Raw genomic sequence first — 21,573 nt, forward strand, 5'->3', positions numbered from 1 at the left:
CATTTCCACGGCCAAAATTCTCCATTTAGGTTTGCCGTTCGTCTGCTGATTCGTTCCCAAACTATCGTCCAGCTACATGTTATCTTCTTTTTCTTCTGATAGTGTTTCGATCAGGTTCAGTTTTGTGTTATATTTATATTCGAGCGGTTTCGTGTTTGTTTTTTATTAGGAATACAATTTTTCTTCCTTCCTATTCTCTCGATCGCGCTTTTTTGTCTCTTTCTGTTTTCTTCCTATCTTGAATGATGAACGTAACTGTGTTATGAGTTCATCTGTTTACAGCACAATGAACACTTAAAAGCGAAGAAAAACGGAAAACCGGAACACGGTTAACAAAAGAATAAAAACTAACATTCTAAACACGATAGTATTTTTTAAAAAGTACAACATATCAACATGCAAAATGACATTGGAAGTGATCTGATAGTGCAAACGGGTCTATAATGTATTGCACAAACACACACACAGACCACTAATTGTCCTTTTCACATTGCCTTACTTGTGCATGTGCTTTGTTCTATGTGTTTTGTGAATGTTTTTTTTCGTTTCTTTACTTCACTGTATTACTTTCTCCAAAGTTATACGTGATTTTTGCTCATTTTAGACTTTTTACTCTATGTTGTATCATTCGAATGCTTATTTGTTCACTGTTGTTGTCCCTTTTGCGGCAAACGATTCTTGCTATTAATCTATAATCGTTTGTTTTGCTTTCCGTTATCTGTGCGTTTGGTTGTTCTATCGCTTCCGTTGATCTTTTATACGTTATCCTAAGGGGGTTTCGAAGAAATTAGTCAACATTTCAATACCTTTCATTTTGTTTCTTGCGTTTTTCTTTTCTTCACAGTTGTCACTTTGCCACAGCGGTAGTATCGGAGTGGAGAGATGGTCGACCGGAGAGCCTGGCAAGCCCGGTTGTTGATTGATGTGATGAGAAACATTGGAATTGGACAAAAACAAACACAAAACCTCCCAAAAAAACCCCAACGTCCTGCTTTCGGTGGAGTGTAAACATAAAAAAAAAACTTCTTTTCTCAACTTGGCCGAAGTTGGCATTTCTCCCATTTGCTGCTAAACGTTCATCACAAATCACGCTTCTATCATTTGGATTCGTTTCAGGCGCCTTTTATTTTCCTTCGTTTTCTTTTTTTTGGTTCACTTATCGTTTTCGTGTTCGAGTTGAGCTGTTTGACAATTGTTTTTTGGTTTGTTTTTGGTTTTATAGCAATTTCGATTACGTATTTCGGCTGCTTTCGTTATAATCTTTTTTTTTATTATTGCAGACGATTTTCTTTTTTACTTTTGTTTTCTGCTAAGTCGCGTCTCGTTCTTTTCAGCATCTTCTTTGTGTGTTTCTCTTTTCTGTTCCGTTTTTTTTTTGTCAAATATTACGCACTATTCTAAATATGTGATTGTTGGTTTGGGTTTTTTTTTGTTTGTTTGTTTGTTTGTAATGTTTGGTTTTGCCTTCCGTTTTCGCTTGTCGCAACAAATTGTTTGTCTTTGCTGTTTTTTTTTCCTTCTCCCGGGTTAATGTTACCATTTTCGCTGACACTAAACACGGCAATAGAAAATAGGAATTTACTTTTGCTATTCTTCTCCTTTCTTTTTGTTTGTTTTTTGAATAAGGAGGGGATGGGGGGCAATATTTCTATAGTGAATGTTTTGTTTGTAGTTGAATCATTTACTGGCTGAAACCGTATCCTCCCTTGTGTTCAGGTGGGTTGCCATACGTCTCTTTCTTTGTTTCTGTATAATGTTTTTTTTCCTAGCGTTTTAAAGTAAACAAAACAAGAAAAAACATATTTTAAATTTCCTAGTAAAATCAATAAAACCATAGCTAACCAACTTTGGATCCCTGCATGCAACATCCTGGACCATCTCTCTCTCTCTCGCTCGCGCGCTCTTTCTTTCTCCATTGCGTGCGTATGTTTCTCGATGATCGTTCATGAGAAAATATGAGCATACCTTGGCATTATTAACCTGGAATTGTGCATCACTCTATGGTTGCTATGATACGATCACATACGTGAAAAAGTAAGAAACACTAGTGCTGCTTCGTTAGTATACAGGAGAGATGTTCTTTATCCGTGGAATGGCTATTTGCTGTTAGTGTTTGCGTACGGTTGTGTTTGTGTTTGTGATTTGTAGAAAAATCTACGCGACAAAAATCTCCGTTCCCATGCGTGTGTGTGTATGTATGCGCCTGTTTGATAAATTCATATCCTTCTAATTGGCGGTGAAGCTGTAATATTCATTGCTGCATTAGTTTCCCTCGTGCGCACGCACAGCAAAGAGCGACGGAAAACCAAGAATCACCTCTACAGTTACGTTAGTGAACGTTAACATTGTGTTAATGTTGTTTTCTTCTCCGACTTTTGTTACTATTTGTTACTCAGTTTACTTTTAAGTGAAACACTTAGGGCAGTGATATATTGATGTTTTTCAGTGTATTCGGGTTTCGTTCCGTAAATGACAGATAGTTGCGTGTGTGTGTGTGTTTTTGTGTGGGTGTAATGGTTTTCTTTTCTTCTTCTTTCGTTTGCTCCACACTTTGTTTGTTTGTTTGGTTTTGCTTGTTGATTTGATCGTTTTCTATGTTGTTTCCAGTTTTGCTTACAATGTAGTACATTCTTTTACTGCTGCTATTTAGCGCTTTTGTTTTGTTACCTTCTTTCATCATTTCTTCCTAACTCTTGAGTGTGTGGGTTTGTGTCATGTTTTGAATTACTTGTGTTTTGTTTTCGTTTTGTTCTGCTGCTGCTTGCTGCACAATTTCTTCCACTTTCTCTCTCTCGTGTTTTGCCTAGTTTTGTATATTCTCATTAAACACTTTGGTATCACCTTTAGGGTCGCTGTTACTGCATTTTTTGTTGTTGTTTGTTTTACGTTTGCGTTTGTATGTTTTGTTTTACTCGTACACTACACTTCTACGCTACGATGACTAGAGAGTACCGCTTAATCATGTGTTATCGCAATTTTTTGGTTTGTTTTTAGTTGTCTCTCCCGTTTCTTTTTTTTGTTTGCTCCTTTCGTTCATGCCCTGCTGTACAAACGGGTTCGGTTTTGGGGTTACATTGCGCGATATTTAGGCGAAACAATAAATATTACACACGGTTGGTATTCTTCTTCTTCTGCACATTAGCTACCATCTAACAGAAAATGAACAACGAACAACGATGAACGGACATTGCCCTGTCCTTACTCTGTTTGCGTGTGGGTGTGTGTGTGTCTGTATGGTTGGTTGAGTGAGTTCTGATCGATTGTGTGTCTATAAGTGAACGACTAATATTTTATGCTATACGGGGAAAAACGGGCATGAGGAGCCTTTTTTTTGGAGGACGAAGGATGTGTGGGCACGAGAGATGAATGGGGATTTTGCGCTGACGTTTTTTTGTTGTTGTTGCTTTCCATTATCTATATATCTGTTCTGTGTCTATGTGTCCTTTCTTCTTTCTCTGGAACAGAAATGAGGAATGATTTTTTTGCGTATGATTATTATGATATAACTCTGGCTTTGTGTGTTTACATTCAACATTCCGCGCATATAGTAACCTAGAAGCGTTTTATTTCTTATTGGTATTTATCTATTTTGTGATGAGGGGGGTGGAGTTTTGTTGTTGTCTTGTTTTGATGATGTGAGCTGAGCTGCTTACCGTAGCGCATTTTTGTTTTCTTATTGGTTTCATCTACAGTATATAGTTTTTGTTTTTTTCTTCTTCTGCTTTCTGCTTCTGCTTGATTGTTTGGCTTAGCAATCGATCTAGTGCATCCTGTTGCCTTTCCTCTACACTTTACATTCAAGTGGATCACTGTAAAGCGGGTTTTAATATCCCCTTTTTAAACGAACAATACCAGTCATCGGATAGTCGCCCGTGCATATAATACAATCAAACCCGGGAGGAACAAACAAAAAAACGACATCTTTCGTCAGGTTACAACGTGAGTATTCCTGGTACAAATAAAAAAAAGCGGAAAAACGCCTACATACGTATGTGTGCGATCTATTTAAGCGAATCCATCTAGCTGCTACTAGCCCTAATTGATCATACGTACGATCCTATCCAACATCAAAATCGGGTCATCTCAACTGCAATCGATAGAGGAGCGGCGAGCGCAGATGATCGCAAAAACTGGAACAACGCAAGGCACGAAAAAAAAAACGCAAAAACGAAACAACACGAACGATAGTCGACTATGGTTGCTAAGGGTGACAGGGATTACACTATCATCTGCTCTATCTATCTGCATATACTACCTAGCTGTGTATAAACACACGCACACACACACACACGGAGACATCCATCCATGACAAATACGACTAAATCTTGCCACTAGCATGAGGGATTTCCTACGTGCGCTTCGCCCGTGTGGCTGGAAGTGCAGCTTCCGGGCAAAAACAAAAAAATTTCGCTTACATGTTTAAAGTCACTATTATTGACTAAAAGGAGACAAGGATGCAAAATAGAGGAATGTTGTTCTTTGACATGTGGTCGTGTTTTTTTTTTCTATACTGCTCTCAGTTCAGTATACAAGCTCTCTGGGGCCAGCGATGATAATTTAAAATTTTGCAAAAAAAAAATTTTTTTGCTTCAAAATCTCACGCTTCATCGAAATGGAACCGCATTACCCGACAAATAAAAAAAAAAGGAAAGTTCCAAATGTTTTGCTTCTTTTCGCCCCATTTTCTTTTGCTATACTAACAGCTGAAGATAGTACTCAAATTAAGCTTCATTCAAAGCCAGTTTACCTCCTGTACGAATCGTAGCGATTGGTTTTTGGTTTTGTTCATTTATGCTAAATTATATTTCCCTACCTACACCTTTTTTTTTTTGCTAGCGTACCCTTTACATCTCTTCTTTCTGTTGCCAACTGTTTCGCTCGCCTTACGATCCATCCCAAAAAGCCGATGATGATAACCGTGGGATGCGGTCAAATCTACTACGCGGCGCATTATATATGTATATATGTATGTGTATATATATAGATGTATATGTGTATATACCTAAATAACCTTACAAGTTGTTGTCTACAGTAAAGTAAAAATAAATCTGGAAACTGAACAAACTTTTCCCGGTTCCGATCTGTGTGTGTGTGTGTGTTTGTGTGCATGAGTCAACACCGTCCGTCGCTGAAGAAGGTGACGAAAGCACGTGTCCCTCCCATTGTTTACACACAGCGAACGGAAGACCCAAACAAAACAGCAACAAAAAAATCTTTTACGCCTGCAATTGTGTTCTGTTATCTATTATGTATATGCGGCAAGGAGGGGTACTATTATTCCGTTGGTATGTAATCACCGGTATGCTTCTTCACCAAAAATTATACGTTTTCTGTTGTTTGCTTTTGTTTTCCCATCCTATGTGTTTTTGCGCTCTTTCCTTCCCTTTTTGCGTATCTCCTCAGACGTATCCTTGGTACCTCTCTTTTCCCCCGCGTTAAGTGGGGTTGTTGTTTCATTTTTGTTTGTTGTTGTTTTTTTTTTATGTTGTGTTTAAGTTGTTTATTTTGTTTGTTTTCTTGTTTCCTACTAATGAAGCGAAATAGCGGCAGTGATCACACGTTTATATATTGTCCAAATATCGGCTGGGTATCTTCTTAAGTAGATGTTTTTGTTTTTTGTTTGTTTTTTTTTTTATTTTACTTCGTCTTAAGTTTTCCAAAGTGTCCGTTTTGTTTGTTCGTAGTTCTCCTTTCTCCTGTGTTATGCATTGTACGCATACGCATTACGCAGGTAAGAATGCACAGTAAAGGGTTTAAGCGAAATGATACCAGCGTGCCTTCGGCCAGTGCCAGTTTTTATCATGTTGGCATCACAGTAAGAAGTGTGTGAGTGTTCCAGCGAGTAAATGAGCGAAATAAAAATAAAATCAAGCGCTTACAATGAATTGTACTCGTTCGCAAACGTAACTAGTGTAACACATAACGGCACAGGTTCACTAGAACTGATTTGATGACTAGAATGGTAAACCTTTAACAAAGTGAAAATGCTTTGGTTGGATAGGTTGGTAAATGGTGTGCACACAATGGGGCAAAGTAATTACAATGGAGAAGAAATCACATCAAAACCTCAAAACTTAAACAAAGCGGCGGAGTATAAGTACAGGTGTTTTGTTTTGTTTTTGTTTTTGCGTTTTCGGTCGTTCGGTCCTTTCTTTGTCATGTTTTTTTTAAATTTTCTATAATATACGTTTTTAAGCATATGTTTTCCGTTTCCCCTTTTCTTCACTGGCCTTTCAATAAGTATCGCGACTTTGCTACATTTTCTTCTTCTTCTGCTTCCTCCACCCGCTTTTTATCTCTGCCTCTATAAGTATTTTAGTTTCTCATTGCGCAAGCGGATGTGTGTTAATGTAGGTATATTTGTATTTATATATAAATATAAATATGTTTATATATAAATAGATAAACTTTGATATATCTATACTCTCTCACGAAGGTTTTCAACCGGTACCATGATACGCCATGGACCCGTCTGTCTGTGTGTGTAATGTGTGTGTGTGTGGGGAGGAGATAAGGGAAAGGGAGGAAGGGGAGATGGTTAGGAGACCGCTGCCGGTTCTTCTCTTACCACCCTTTTTTTGATCTACGAATCAATAAAAGAAAAATGAAAAACGATTCGAATCGTCACGACTAGGACTGGTCTTTAGCGGGTAAAGTGTTGCTGTGTTCGTTCCATGTTCTGTTTTTACGTTCCCAAATGGCTTTGCCAATGGTAATATTTGCTTTGTTTTTCATTTGCGTTTGTGAAGGTGGAAAATGCATCCGCTCTTACGAGTATCGCCTCACAACTCATAGTACATAGATGCATCATCATCTCCAGGTTTTTGGGAACTATATAAATATGGCCATACAAAAACGCGCGATCACCGTTGTCCCGCCTAACGCCATCCAGTTTCATGGCGCCAAACCGTGGAGAACCCATTCCTTCGCTTCGCATGGTCGTTTGGTTGTTTGGTTGGCCGTCCGAAGCCAAGCACATTCGATAGCCAATGTCGTATAAATAGTAACAAGTCGCGTAAAAAGCTACAAATATATGTTTTGACACCTACAAAAACCGAAATGTGTGTGTTTCCGTGTGTTTGGTTTGGTTTTTGTAATAAGGTAGAGCGAACACAAACGAAAGAGGGGAAATATTCCGAGCACACGCTAAGAAGACGGTTTTTGGAAAGCTGCAAGCTTTTAAACTAGCCATTCGAGTACGCATTACCGCGCTACGTTAATACTTATCGATCGTTGAGCGATCTGAACGTGTGGTGCAAACCGGAACGCGTGGTGCAACATTCCACGCAATCGGACAATAGTACTTTTGGAAGCGACGTACTGTGCCTTCGCTCTATCTGCACAAAGAACGGCGTACGAACAGGGTTGTATACGGCGATTGGACGCAGCACCGTTAAACGATCATGGACGATCGATGCGCTTTGCAGCATCTTCATTAGCAGCGTTAGCATGATGGCGGTCGCACACAGAAACACGTGGCAGCCTACCGTCAGCATGACGCGCTGGAACACGATTGAATCGTCGCTGCCGGCTCGGAACCGTGCGGTAAAGCTCGCACCGTACGTGCATCAATCGCCTTCAGGTCCCTCGACAAAGTGGCCCCTCACGTCGAGGGCTGTTGCCAACTGCAGTACGATGTGCGCCAGTGACGGATGTTCTAGCAGTTCCGGCCCGGGCAGTGGTGGTTCGCAACGGGGCCGCTGATGCCGTCCACGGAAGCCACGATGCAGTCGCAACGCGACATCACAAAACACGAACCGTAGAATGAGCGTTCGCAGGAAATCATCACCGAAGAACTGCACGTATGATGAATCTGACAAATTAAGAGTGGAAAATTTTAGTGTTTGGAAACAGTCGAACGGTGGATGGTGGATTTTCCTTACCTATGTACCCGATACCCTGTTCAATTTCGTCCATCCGGCAACGCGTCACTAGACGGGACGCTTCGGTAACGAACCGGTCCACATAACTTTGACACCGTTCCCAGTGATGTATCGGCACATCGCCGACATTGCAGATGTAGCACATGGCCGTCATTGGAGAATGCAGGAATAACGTAAACAGTGAACCGTGATGCTGCAAATCTGTAAAAAAAAATCCAAAAACGAATTGTAAACGAACGAGCTTATATTCAAGGTTGAAAGCAGCAAACCGCTTACCTTGGTAGCTGGCAGGAACATCCTGTGGTGACATGAGTATAACTAACGGTTGACCGAAATATCTACAATAGAAAGGCATATCTTGCATTAGTGGAGTCGGAGAGACACTTTGAGGAGCACTCTGGAACCACATCGCATACCTCGGTATGTGCTGGAACACGAATGAATTATCCGAATCGATTATGATGAAGAGAGGCCGCCGCGTGTAAGGATACAGATCGCCCGGATACAGACAGTGCGGTTCCTTGTAGCCGGCACTCGATTTCCCACGCACCGATAGTCCACTGTCTACTGCGTCGCGCTTTACACTCGTGGCCAATCCTCCCAGCTCGTACCCATCTGGAAGGAGGAACGTGCCACATAACGTACCAGAAACAATCTAATCGCAATTCGGTATCACTTACAATCTTGCGGATGCTTCGTAGTCGAGAAGCACCCGTCGGCGGACATGTACAGTAGTAGTGCACCACCCGGTGGCAGCTCCTTGAAGCCGCTGGATAAAAACACCATCAGCTGGCTGAGTGATGGTTTGTACAGCAAATACTTGTGTGGATTATCACGCATCGCCCGACGATCTCCATTTTCCACGTATCCTAAAAGTAGTAAAGAGTGAGAGAGAGCGAGAGAGAGATCACATTAGTATAAGGACCAAAAACATGTTGCCCCGAAGGAACCGAAGCCCGTATACCTTTGGAACCTGGTACACCGTACGGTGGCATACGACTCGCGGCTGGACTAGCATCGTGCGGACCACCGTGTGCCATCGGATGACCGATCATCGGGTGCATCGCATCGGTTGGTTCACGTTCCAGCGTTTGTAGCATCCTGGTGAAGTGGACAGTGCAATTGCAAATTTAGATCAATGTTAACTTCTACACCACAAAGCTCGATCGTTTATTATTCTTACCGAAACATGTCCATCGTTAGCTCGGAAAATTTGGCCTGCTCACAGGCGGAACCAACGATCAAAATCTCCTGCAGGCTGAGCGTCATGTGCGGTGTCCGTTCGCAGGGTGGCGTGGTGAGCGGACTTAACCTGGAACCAGAACCACTTCGATTCAACACGGGTGAAGTTACCTTATTCCGTACGGGGAACGACGAATGGCCCGTGCTTTCGACTACATTTGGTCACCCTTACTCGTGTTATTGTTTGTTGTTTGATGCGTGTGTGTGTGTGTGTGTTTTATTTATGTTGCATGTTTCAATTAGTGTGTTTCTGAGTGCAGGTGACCGTGTTTTTACAAATGACACTAGGTGCGCATGTATTGATGTATGTGTGCCCTGTACGACGTGAGTGAGTTTATGTTGATAGTGTTATGATTTTTTTTTTAAATTGTCTGATGAAAGATGTTAATTTTATGAAAGTAATGAAAGAACTGATCGATTGGAAGTTAAATCAATGATTGTTGCTTTATAATCGATTTCAAGATCATGTAAAAGGTGAATGAATGATTACGTTTCTGAATGACTTTTAATATGTTTTTAAAAGAAGATTTGTTTAAACGTCGTTTATCATTGATCTAGATATTGCATTTGCAAAACACACTACAACCAAAAATGGACAAGAAAATGATCGACTTACTGCATATTGGTTTGGTTGGTCACGGTTACTGTTCATTACCGTACGGTAATCTCTGCTCTTTACGACACTACGTACATAAATACATAACGACCGTTTCTCTCTCTCTCTCTCTCTCTGTCTTTGCGCTTTTTGTAACTTTAATTTGAAACCAAACAAATTAACTCTTTCTTGCACACGATTCCAATAATCACATGTTTCGATGGATTACCGTTAAACTTTAATTAGTTTTGTAGATGATTTGCAAACCACGTGATAGCACACCAGTTTATATGATAAAGCGATCAATGTGTTAGAAATGTGACGATTATGAATGGAAATGAAGCTTCGTCGAATGAAACGTCGTGCGCAAGGATGATCCAAAATGAAAGTGAACGGGCCAATATTCGTAAGATTGTTTTTTTTTGCTGTGTCGCTTATTTAAGGGGCTCATATCGTCTTATCAAATATTCAATATAAATCATCCAGTCAGTTTTATATCTTACTCATCTAGATTGAAGTAAGAGCAAAGCGTGGTATAAAATAATTTTGCGCAAATTCAATTAATTTTGAGCGACTACTAGTGTCGGCCGTAAGGTGAATGGTTTCGCCAAATCGTTTACCGAAAACAAAGCCAGAATAACATTGTAAAAAGGTACACCGATCGAACTGTTTGCTCTTACTGCCTTAAGATTAATTAACTTATTTGCTAGGGAATTTTTTCTTTGGTTTGTTTGTTAGCAGCAGTACAAAATCAAACTAAAACAAACATTTCGAATACAATTACGACAAAGAAAAAACCAATCGGAAAATGAAAACGAAATACAATTCGGTAAAGATAATAAAAAGTAGCGTTTAAAAGTGTTTTTTTTTTCGTTCAAACGTTTTGCAACCAGTACAGAGTATCAGAAAGAATCATAGCCAATAATGGAACGATAGAGATACATAGCCAATCAATCAGGAAGCCGGAACACGTAAGGAAGTAAGAACACACCAGCAGACGATTCGCAAATGCAATTAAACAGAACGCGGGATCGGATACAGTTATTGTACACATACGTCCACCTTTGAACGTGGAGGGAAAGAAGTACTTCAAATACAACACTTTGTGATAAGGATCGCATATACTAAGAGAAGAGTAATAACTAAGGAGGGGCAGCTGAATTTTTAGACTCACACCGGATGTGGGTTGGTTTACCATGTGAGATAAAGTTACGCTTGATACGTTTACTACAAGAGAAGAGTATTAATTATTTCATTAGCACAATTTTTGTTCCTTTTTTTCTTGGTAATAATGATGTGTACTGTAGTATAGGTTGAGCGGTATCTTATGTAAGTTTAAATGTGTTTTTCTCTTTCTTTTCACATGTGGTAAGCATTGTACTATTGGTTACGTTAAAGGGGTGGGTACAGAAAAATGGATAGATAGATTGAGAAACTGAAAGCTACCAGTTGGCAAAGCAAGGCGTAAAAAATTACTATCAATCTCATGTGGAACAGACTCTTAAAAAGCTTATTAAAACAAAAAATCCTAACTGAACGAAAAAGGACTATCCTGCTACTTCATGTATAGCACAAATTACCGATTGATTGAAGCTGTTTACGCAAATAAATATTTTAAACTTATTTCAATACTGTTCACATTGTTCAAGTTCACAGTAATTAACAACTTATTAACTGATTCTCCTTCATTTCTTCTGTAGCTACTATTATTCATTAATATATAACAAATATTCACGAAAGCTTTTTGCATTGTAAGACAATTTTTTAAAGGAAATATTTTCCTATGCGAAATAAAACTCCTCTAAAGCTGGAAACTTGTATTGTTATCGCATATAAACGAAAAACGAGTTTACACGAATAGCATATAACTAATGGTAAGAAGCGATTTCACATACATATCAAAACTAATAGCAAACATAAACAAAAGGAAATCAAGGAAAGGAGCTACACAAGAAGAAGTAGGTAATAATCGGAAAGCACGGGCCTAACACTAAGCTACACTACGCATTTATCGGTCAACAACTAACCTGTGCGATAGTACGATCGGATTGGTATCGGCATGCAGCACGGCGACGGCTGATTCTGCCTTAATAAATCCTTTAATTTCCTCCAGCACCAGTGACCACTCTAGCTGATCTTCTGGCTCGTACCTAAAACAAAAGATGCACGGTGTTTATTTTTAATTGTGTGGCAAACGAAGTTTCCTCTCCGTGGGAACCCGCCTATGTACTTACGTCGTGGTGTATTCCTGTATTTGTCGCTCCAATTCAATAACTAACTCTCTCACTAGCTTCATCTTCTTCAACAGTAAACAAACAACAATAAATCTAGCGTAGTAACGTAGTTTCTTAACCATGAGATCCGGTCGGTCCTCCTTGATTGCTCTAGAGTAGTAAGCGCGCCCTCTGATCGCAGCATAAAAAGAGTATGCTTCATTGAGATAATTTGTTTCACTCGTTCTAAGGCTAAAGAAAAGAAAAACACACGCAAAAAAATGAGAACAAATTAGTGTCTTTAGCGTATGAGTGTTGAGCGGATCGGTTAGATCGCTGTTGCATGGGTGCTTACTAATAATGATAATAGAGTTGTCCAATTTTGCTAGCTATTTCTCCGATTTGCCATCGCTTTAAACCATACTTAGAATCTAGGACTAGTCTATGTTGCTGCTGAAACTTCCACAGCTTGGTGTAAACGTCGAACGTTCGACCGAAGTACGCCTGCCACTGCCGATGCCCATACTGCGGCAGATCGCGAAGTCCGTTGAAGAGCTGTTTCGACTTCTCCAGCAAGTGGCAGAATTCTAGCACTATTTTCCTATCCTGTTCCTCCGTTGAAGCCATCTTAACCATGCCGCCAACTGTTCATTGGAAAGCTATCTGTGGGCGAAAGAGGGTAAAAATTATGTCCCTTGCGATTGTACAGCATTCCAAATACTGATTTCGAAGAAATATTAATTATAATGTTAATTGCACGTGTTTGGAAATGATTTCAACGATTATGCTTTATCCCAAATCGCAAAACGAACAAAACATTACAAAAGACTAGGCGCCTCCTTTGATCTAAGGCAGCGTGTTTCAGCTGTCAAAAAATCTTCATCCTTTAGTTTGCTTCATTTTTCATTCATAAATGTTTATAAACTTTAATCCGTTTACATTATTGTTCCACTTCTATTTACGGGGAAAACCTTATTTATACCTATGTTGAAATTTAAATTTTCTCATTCGGACCTTCCCGCGAAACGCACTTGTGTTAATCAAACAGTATGCTATGGGCGGGTTGGGGGGTTGCACATGCTGAGTTAAGCGATGTGGGGAGTTTACTACTATTCACACCACACACCACTACACGCAACACACACTAACGCATTACATGCATTGCCTTTTGGAGCGCATGCAAGATTAAACGACCACCACCAACACACACAAACCGTACACAGTTGTTTCTTCAATCGGATAGTAGTAGTAAATAGTACTACCAAGTAGGTGATCCACTTTGCGTAAAACACAAGAGAGAGAGAGAGAGAAAACACAACATTCCGTTCATACTCGGAATGCACCGAATCACCATTACCATTGAGCAAATGCATCTTAACAAAGACAATTTTTTTTATGCTATCGCAGATTCATCTCACGGTCCTTTCCCAACCTCGATCAAATCCTGGTTTCACATCACATCTCATCACATGGTTTCCTTCTCATACCCCCACCCAAAAGGGGGGTGGGTATGAAAAATTTACTCCAACTCCACGCCGTATCCATGCTTTGCCGCTTTGCCTTATTCTCAGCCATCATCCTACAGGATATGCACTAATGCATTACACGCTCTCGTTCGTATCCTTTTTACACCTTAAGGCCACACATATCAGTACACGTGTATGTGTGTGTGTGTATACACTCTGCTGCAATGGCAGCTGCATCACATGCGCCCTCTCTGATGGCTTTTCTTATCAGCAATAATATCCATCAGGCTCCCCGTATCACTCCATTTCCGTGTCACCGTGTGCGCTTCCTGTCCCTACACAACCCTACCCGGCCCAAACCACTTCCCAACCGAATCTTGCACGTTTCAGTGATTTGTTCTCTTCAGACACTGCGGAAGTTTGTGCCTCATCAACGTTTTCATCCGTCTCGCTTACGCGCGTGCTCACTCCTCTTCGCCCAACACAGCCCTTCTCACCCATCATCACCAATCATCAACATCATCATCATCATCATCACTATCATTGTCATCGTGGAGAACAGCAGCCACGAGCCTGGAAAGGATGTTGAAAGTTTGTGCAGCAAAAGCATTGTTGGGATTGTAGCAAACCATTGATTTTTATCACAAACACTATTTGTCGTACAGAACCATCTCGCCTGTTTCGGCACGTCTCACAACCGCACTACCAATCCACGTGACAGAGAAAGATGTTAAGGACATAGTACTGCCAACGCTGGTTTCGTCAACTATTTTTTCCGCCGTGTGATTCCTGGCATTTCGCCTTTTTTTTTTTTTACTTGTTCTTTTCGTTTTGGTTTTTCCGCAAAAGCCCACCATGAACCGCACCATGCGCGCAGGGGCACAATTCACGTGCGTCGAAACGGTGAGGGGTTGGTTAATGCGCCTCGCGGGACAACAGCCAGAATGAAATGGCACCATACATACTGCACACACACACACACATACGCACAAATACACATACACACAACCATATCGTGGTGCCTGCGAACCTCACAATACTTTACTCACAACTGCTGGTGACAATATGGTACGCTGACTGCCGTAGTAGGTAGCATCATCATCATCATCACCAACATAATCATCATCATGCTCACTATTTTTGCAAGGATTGTGTCTGAAAGTTTGTCCGTCCTATTGCACTTCTAGCCGCCCAGATACTTCATCTGTCTCACATATCCCTTCCAACACACAATTATTGTTTTGGACGATATTCCTTTTTCCTTTGCACAATTTATACACAAATCAGCTTCAGAAAGCGTATGGTGCGATTAAATTAAACGGATTCATACGGACTGCAATTGTGAAACACGGGGGCTGGTTGGAAAACACACCAAGGAGCCACACACAAGGCACACCACCAAGCCACCCGTTTTGAACAAATCTCGATGTTGTACTTACAGCGACCTAATTACTACGCGAATCACACTGCCGTTACTTCCGCGTTTGTGCTAGCGCTCGTTTACTGCCAATTAAGCTACTTTAAATATTATTTTTAAAGGTTTTCTGTGTAAGGCAAAATCTATGTGACTAGATTTGGAGTGAAAAAACTCGAAAACATTACACTGTGGATGGGTACGGCGACCATCCTGAATGACAGCTCGGGAAAACGAATGTCCTTGAAATATGGCCCGGTGCGTAAATTTTGACATGTTGACTGCTGCCAGCCTGAGCGCGATCGTTTTCAATACGCAGCGAAAGAAGTGATTTGTTGACGTTGTATGAACGAGCTTGCTTCTAATAAATTTCATCTAGCTATGAATTCTTAATTATTCATTTGGTTTTAGTCAGTCAGAATAGTTGTTCATATGTGATAATTTCTCTATTCAGCTGAATGTTCCTTAGCATACGTGTAGACGCTGCTTATGGAGACAGTGCTGAATGCGGGCAACTTGACAGCTTGTGTGAAGAAATAGGAATGTAAACAAAACAAATTTGTAGAGCGGAAGTAACTAAAATCGTTCCAGCGCTCCAGCTCAAAAATGCCGAAAGTAGTATCACGTAGTATTGTTTGTTCCGACTCAAAAGACAAGGAAGAGTACAATGAAACGGGCCCGCTTAATATATACTACTGTTTGTGCGGACAAATGAGTTTAATTTTAGGTAACATATGAACCAACTCTCCCATCCTCGGATCGTGTTACGTTTTACTTAAATGTTTTCCTTTTCCTTTGCAGATTGTACACTCGAAAAATTACCTCTCAGACAATTGGATGGTGCACGCGTAATCGACAGTGCGCGCCACGCAAACAAAGTGAACGCAGATCCGAGCGAAACCGTCTTCATCCAGCGGGAAGCGGGTATCGAGAAGCAGCATCGGCTGAAGTGCAAAAAGTGCGGTTTACCATTGTATTACCGGCACAGTAACGATCCGCAGGTGACGTTCGTCATACGCCGAGCACTGGTCAAATGTAAGAGTGAAGCTAAAATTTCAGAAATCATCAAAACGCCAAGCACCAGTCTCAATCCGACACTGGAACCGAAGAAGGTGATGGTCACCAAGCACACGAAGAACATGGGCAAGTTTAGCTCGGTGACCGTTTCCACTATCGATGAGGAAGAAGATGAAATCGAGGCTCGGGAAGTGGCGGACAGCTATGCGAATAATGCCCGTATAATCGAAAAACAACTGGAGCGAAAGGGCGGTAAAACGAACGAAGATGTGTTGAAGGAGAAAATAGAACCACCACCACCGAAAAAGACGCGCGGAACATTGCTCGATACATAGTTCAGATAACTAGCAGAACGAAATTACACTTAAAACCACAATAAGTTGATGGACAAATTGAATCTAAATTGAAATCAATCTATGCCTAGTTCAATACACAATATTATCAAAAGCATTTGAAAGATCTTCAGTCTTTCCTTCATTAACAATTCTGGTACTGTCTCTTGTTCCATCCAGCTTCAGTACAAACGTACCAAGACGACATCAGCTGGTAGGGCTTATCTGTCGAGTGCAGATGATTTAAACATGGCATGACATCATTCATGTGCAAGCGCAGATTAACTGCGCCCATAAAAAAAACTTTATGTTAATTAGGATATAAGTTTTGCCTATTCTACTGAATATCTAACGATTACCTAATAAATTAAAAGTATACTTTAATAAAATAAATGTACAACCAAACTAATTAAAATACGCGCTTCGTTGAGTATAAAGACTACTTTTAATTTTACATGTTCATGACTCTTTCATGACTTATATTTTTTACCTTACATACTTTTATATGCTACTGTAATAGTAATTCGTAGTTGAATTAAATTATTCAATCGAACAGAAAAAAATCGCATAGCGGTTGATAGTACAATCATCTCTGCTGGGATGCAACTCCGGTACCAGGACGATGACCTAAAGTCGAATAAATTTGATAATGCATTTTTGAACCGGATTGCTCCACGCATATTTGTTTCTATGTCTGACCAAGGGACTGATAAGCAAAGAAATGCATTGGAAGTATAAAAGCAATGCCTCCGCAGCCCAAAAAGTCAGTGTCGTGACTGTAGTCAAGCAGAAGCTGGACAAGATGAAGCTCATCATCGTGGCGGTAGCGATCTCCCTGGCAGTTCTTGCCAGTGGATCTTACGTTCCAAGCACCAAATACGAACCGAAATACGGTAAGTCTTCCTCTACTATCGCTTCTTGAACATACCTACAACACATTTACACTCGTCCTTCCCCACAGCGGACAAGGACTTCCTGTTCAAGCAAAAGTTCTTCTTCGAAGTGCTGCGTAACATTCATCTGCCACTGAAGTATGACGAGTATCTCCCGTACACCAAGACCTGGGTATCCGATGAATCTAAGTACAATGTAAGCAACAAAAGCAATCAGCTGCTGGTGTAGGAAGAAAACCATGCTCAATGTATCTCCTATATGTCTCCTTACCAGGACTTTGCTCAAGTGGTTGAGTTCTTTGATTGGTTCAAGACTGGTGCCTTCCTAGAGAAGGGCGAGATCTTCACCATCTACAATGAGCTGTACCTGCGCCAGACCTACTCGCTGTTTACCTTCCTGTACAACAGTGCCGACTGGGACACCTACTACAAGAATCTTATCTGGGCTCGTGACAACATCAACGAGGGCATGTTCATCTACGTCATCCATCTGACTGTGATGCACCGCTCCGATCTGCAGGGCATCGTCCTGCCAGCCATCTATGAGATCTACCCGTACTACTTCTTCAACACTGATGTGATCCGCTCTATCAGCTACAAGAAACTGTACGATCCCAAGTTCGGATTCTACGGCAACGGCAAATACAACGTCGTGTACGCCAACTACACTGCTTCCTACCCGGTGGATTACTACAACAACTTCTACACCGAGGAGTACCTGAACTACTACACCGAGGATATTGGTCTGAACTCCTACTACTACTACTTCATGATGGACTATCCCTACTTCCTCGGTGGAGATAAGTTCGGACTGATGAAGGATCGTCGTGGAGAGCTGTACTGGTACATGCACCAGATGCTGCTCGCCCGTTACAACCTGGAGCGTATGTCTAACTACATGGGCACGGTCAAGCCGCTGGTGTGGCGTTTCCCGCTCAAGACCGGATACTTCTCGCTGCTCAGCTACTGGAACGGAGTGCCGTTCAAGAGCCGTGACTACAACTACATGATCAGCGACGAGTTCTACTACAAGCTGGACTGGATCAACAGCTGGGAGATGAAGATCCGCAAGATCATTGAGGATGGATACTATTTCATGGAGGATGGATCTCGTATCAACCTGCGCCTGCCGGAATCGATCGGTTTCTTCGGAGACCTGCTCAACTCCAACGTGGATGGTGTCGATGCCAGCTACATAGGATTCATTGAGGTGTTCTCCCGTCTGTTGCTATCTGGAAACGACTACAATGCCTATAAGGTGTGGCCATCCGCACTGATGCAGTTCGAGACCAGTCTGCGTGATCCGGTCTTCTATCAGCTGTACGAGCGCTTCATGGATCTGTACTACTACTTCAAGCAGTTCCTGCCTAGCTACACCTACGACGAACTCAACTTCAACGGTGTCATCATCAAGGATGTCACCTTTGACAAGCTGACGACCTTCTTTGACTTCTTCGATTCGGATGTATCCAACGTGCTGCCGATGCCTTCTACCGACAAGTACTTCGACTTCGCCGTCTTCGCTCGCCAGCGTCGTCTTAACCACAAGCCATTCAGCTACACCATGAACGTCATGTCGGAATACACCGGAAAGGCCATCATTCGTATGTTCCTTGGACCGAAGTTCGATCGCTTCTTCGACCTGCAGTACTACAAGAAGTACTTCTTCGAGCTCGATCAGTACATGGTCGACTTCACCTCTGGCAAGAACACCTTCGTCCGTAACTCGCGCGACTTCTACTGGAGCGTCAAGGACCGCACCATGTACACCGATCTCTACAAGAAGATTATGCTCGGCTTCAATGGACAGGAGAAGTTCGCTCTTGACATGTCCGAGGCGCACTGCGGATTCCCGGATCGTCTAATCTTGCCTAAGGGCTGGACCAGCGGTATGCCGATGCAGTTCTACTTCATCATCACGCCGTACACTACCAAGACTTACGAGGAAGGCTACTTATACGACAAGACCTTCTCGTGTGGCGTTGGATCTGGTATGCGCTTCTACGACAGCCTCCCGTTGGGCTATCCGTTCGATCGCGTCATCAACTTCAACTACTTCTACACCAAGAACATGTACTTCAAGGACGTGTTCATCTACCACAACGACGAGTACAAAATGAATCAGACTTACTAAAGGACAACGCACCGTGTCAGATGTTACAGATGATCTAATAAATCAGCAACTCAGCAAATTGGGATAAAACTCACAAAACTAGTGTTACACGTTTCTGGTTAAGTGTTACCTACAATCAATTTCCATCATCACATGTACATCATTCTCCATCAACCGTTCATGTTTATGCTCCTGGCAAAACGCATTCTCAATCAATGTTTAATTTGGTTCTTTGCAAAGCTGTTTCGTTGAGTGTAAGTGATCAGTTTTACGATAACTTAAGTATCATACATACATGTGAATACTGTTGAAATACTCACAGTTTTGGTCATTACGACAGCAGTGCTGAATGTTAAAGTGGTCTATATCATTACTGAACTGTTACTGATGGACTACTTAGCTGTAGCTAGTGTTGGGTCAAGTAGCTCTTTTGCAAGAGCGGAGCGCACTGCTCTCGCTCTCTAAAGTGTGCGGTGCGCTTGAGGTAGCTCCACACGGAGCACTGCACACAGGAGCGATTGTGTGATGCGCTCCCAGGAGCGAATTTTCGCACCACAAGGAGCGCTGCACACAGGAGTGATTCCTGCGATACAGCTACCTCTTTTTCCCGTGGGGTGCGGGAGCTCGCACAATAAGATGACCGGATCGATTGAAATACCTCTTTCACTGTTGACCCACTGGCTATAGCCTTATGAAATTTTCAAATTTTTAGATTTTTTTTATTTTTTTATAATTTTTTATTCTTTTTTTAATTCAAAGCATTATATGAGCGAAAAGAAACTTATTGCAACAAATTTGCATTCAAATATAAAACATTTATAAATTTTGCTATATTGGTCAAAAATGAAGAAAATTTTACATTTTCTCAAACAGGGTATGGAACTTGGTTCCTCGAATAACTTCTGGCACAGACATCTGTGGGCATGGGTGTCCAAGAAGAAAATGTAGCCATTGGTGGCATCTATCGACCACAGGTTAAAGATTGGCCATCCGTTGGATACCGACCGAGTTATAGGCAAAACTTGGTGCAAAAATGAATCTTTTTAAAATTTCAAGTTTTTATAATTTTTAAATTTTTTTCTGATTATTTATTCTTTTTTTAATTTAAAGCATTATTTGAGTGAAAAGAAACTTATTTGAACCGATTGGCATTAAAATAAATCAATTTAATTTTTTTGAAAATTTTCTCAAAAAACCGTAAGGGGTAAGCCTTATGAAATTTTCGAGTTGAAAATTTTTTGTAAATTTTTTTCTGATTTTTTATTCTTTATTTAGCTTAACGCATTATTTGAGTGAAAAGAAACTTATTGCAGCAAATGCGCATTAAAATTTATCACATTTATACATTTTACTATATTGCTTAAAAATGAGGAAAATTTTACATTTCCTCAAACAGGGTATGGAACTTGGTTCCTCGAATAACTTCTGGCACAGACATCTGAGGGCATGGCTGTCCAAGAAGAAAATGTAGCCATTGGTGCCATCTATCGACCACAGGTTAAAGATTGGCGATCCGTTGGATACCGACCGAGTTATAGGCAAAATTTGGTCCAAAAATGAGCCTTAGGAAATTTTCATTTTTTTGAATTTTTTGATTTTTGTATTATTTTTCGCTCTTTTTTTAATTTAAAGCATTATTTGAGTGAAAAGAAACTTATTTGAACCGATTGGCATTAAAATAAAACAATTTAATTTTTTTTGCAAAATTTCTCAAAAAAAACGTAAGGGGTAATAAGCCTTATGAAATTTTCGAGTTAAAAATTTTTTTGAAATTTTTTTCTAATTTTTTATTCTTTTTTTAATTTAAAGCATTATTTAAGTGAAAAGAAACTTATTGCAACAAATTCCCATCAAAATATATCACATTTAAAATTTTTGCTACATTGCTCAAAAATGAGGAAAATTTTACATTTTCTCAAACAGGGTATGGAACTTGGTTCCTCGAATAACTTCTGGCACAGACATCTGAGGGCATGGCCGTGCAAAAAGAAAATGTAGCCATTGGTGCCATCTATCGACCACAGGTTAAAGTTTGGCGATCCGTTGGATACCGACCGAGTTATAGGCAAAACTTGGTGCAAAAATGAAGAAAATTTTACATTTTCTCAAACAGGGTATGGAACTTGGTTCCTCGAATAACTTCTGGCACAGACATCTGAGGGCATGGCCGTGCAAGAAGAAAATGTAGCCATTGGTGCCATCTATCGACCACAGGTTAAAGTTTGGCGATCCGTTGGATACCGACCGAGTTATAGGCAAAATTTGGTGCAAAAATGAGAAAAATTTTCATTTTTTTTTTAATTTTTCGATTGTTTTATTATTTTTCACTCTTTTTTTTATTTCAAGCATTACTTGAGTGTAAAGAAACTCATCGCAACCCATTGGCATTAAAATAAAACAATTTA

General features: G+C 40.7%; 3 protein-coding genes across 6 annotated transcripts; 2 read left to right on the forward strand and 1 right to left on the reverse strand.

Moving 5' to 3' along the window:
- Positions 1-1,100: 1,100 nt before the first annotated feature.
- Positions 1,101-15,042, reverse strand: LOC125767729 (protein SCAI). 4 transcript variants are annotated; one of them, XM_049434572.1, is made up of 11 exons: positions 14,839-15,042; positions 12,289-12,596; positions 11,955-12,185; positions 11,748-11,870; positions 9,067-9,195; positions 8,848-8,984; positions 8,564-8,752; positions 8,300-8,498; positions 8,160-8,221; positions 7,884-8,084; positions 1,101-7,813 (listed from the first exon to the last, which is right to left on the reverse strand). In XM_049434572.1, the coding sequence occupies exons 2-11, from the start codon at positions 12,567-12,569 to the stop codon at positions 7,569-7,571; spliced, it is 1,797 nt and encodes a 598-aa protein (XP_049290529.1). In that variant the 5' UTR covers positions 12,570-12,596; positions 14,839-15,042; the 3' UTR covers positions 1,101-7,568. The 4 variants fall into 4 exon arrangements, with proteins under 4 accessions (XP_049290529.1, XP_049290526.1, XP_049290527.1 ...); XM_049434569.1 differs by having other exon boundaries at positions 9,067-9,210; XM_049434570.1 differs by lacking the exon at positions 14,839-15,042 and adding an exon at positions 14,449-14,817 and having other exon boundaries at positions 9,067-9,210.
- Positions 15,043-15,306: 264 nt separating this feature from the next.
- LOC125767741 (STING ER exit protein) lies at positions 15,307-16,239 on the forward strand. The gene is made up of 2 exons (XM_049434597.1): positions 15,307-15,540; positions 15,615-16,239. The coding sequence occupies exons 1-2, from the start codon at positions 15,420-15,422 to the stop codon at positions 16,163-16,165; spliced, it is 672 nt and encodes a 223-aa protein (XP_049290554.1). The 5' UTR covers positions 15,307-15,419; the 3' UTR covers positions 16,166-16,239.
- Positions 16,240-16,914: 675 nt separating this feature from the next.
- LOC125767727 (hexamerin-1.1-like) lies at positions 16,915-19,267 on the forward strand. Its single transcript, XM_049434567.1, has 3 exons — positions 16,915-17,055; positions 17,124-17,251; positions 17,330-19,267. The coding sequence occupies exons 1-3, from the start codon at positions 16,965-16,967 to the stop codon at positions 19,187-19,189; spliced, it is 2,079 nt and encodes a 692-aa protein (XP_049290524.1). The 5' UTR covers positions 16,915-16,964; the 3' UTR covers positions 19,190-19,267.
- Positions 19,268-21,573: the final 2,306 nt, after the last annotated feature.

This window comes from Anopheles funestus, chromosome 3RL, assembly GCF_943734845.2.
Source record: "Anopheles funestus chromosome 3RL, idAnoFuneDA-416_04, whole genome shotgun sequence".
Lineage (NCBI taxonomy): Eukaryota > Metazoa > Arthropoda > Insecta > Diptera > Culicidae > Anopheles > Anopheles funestus.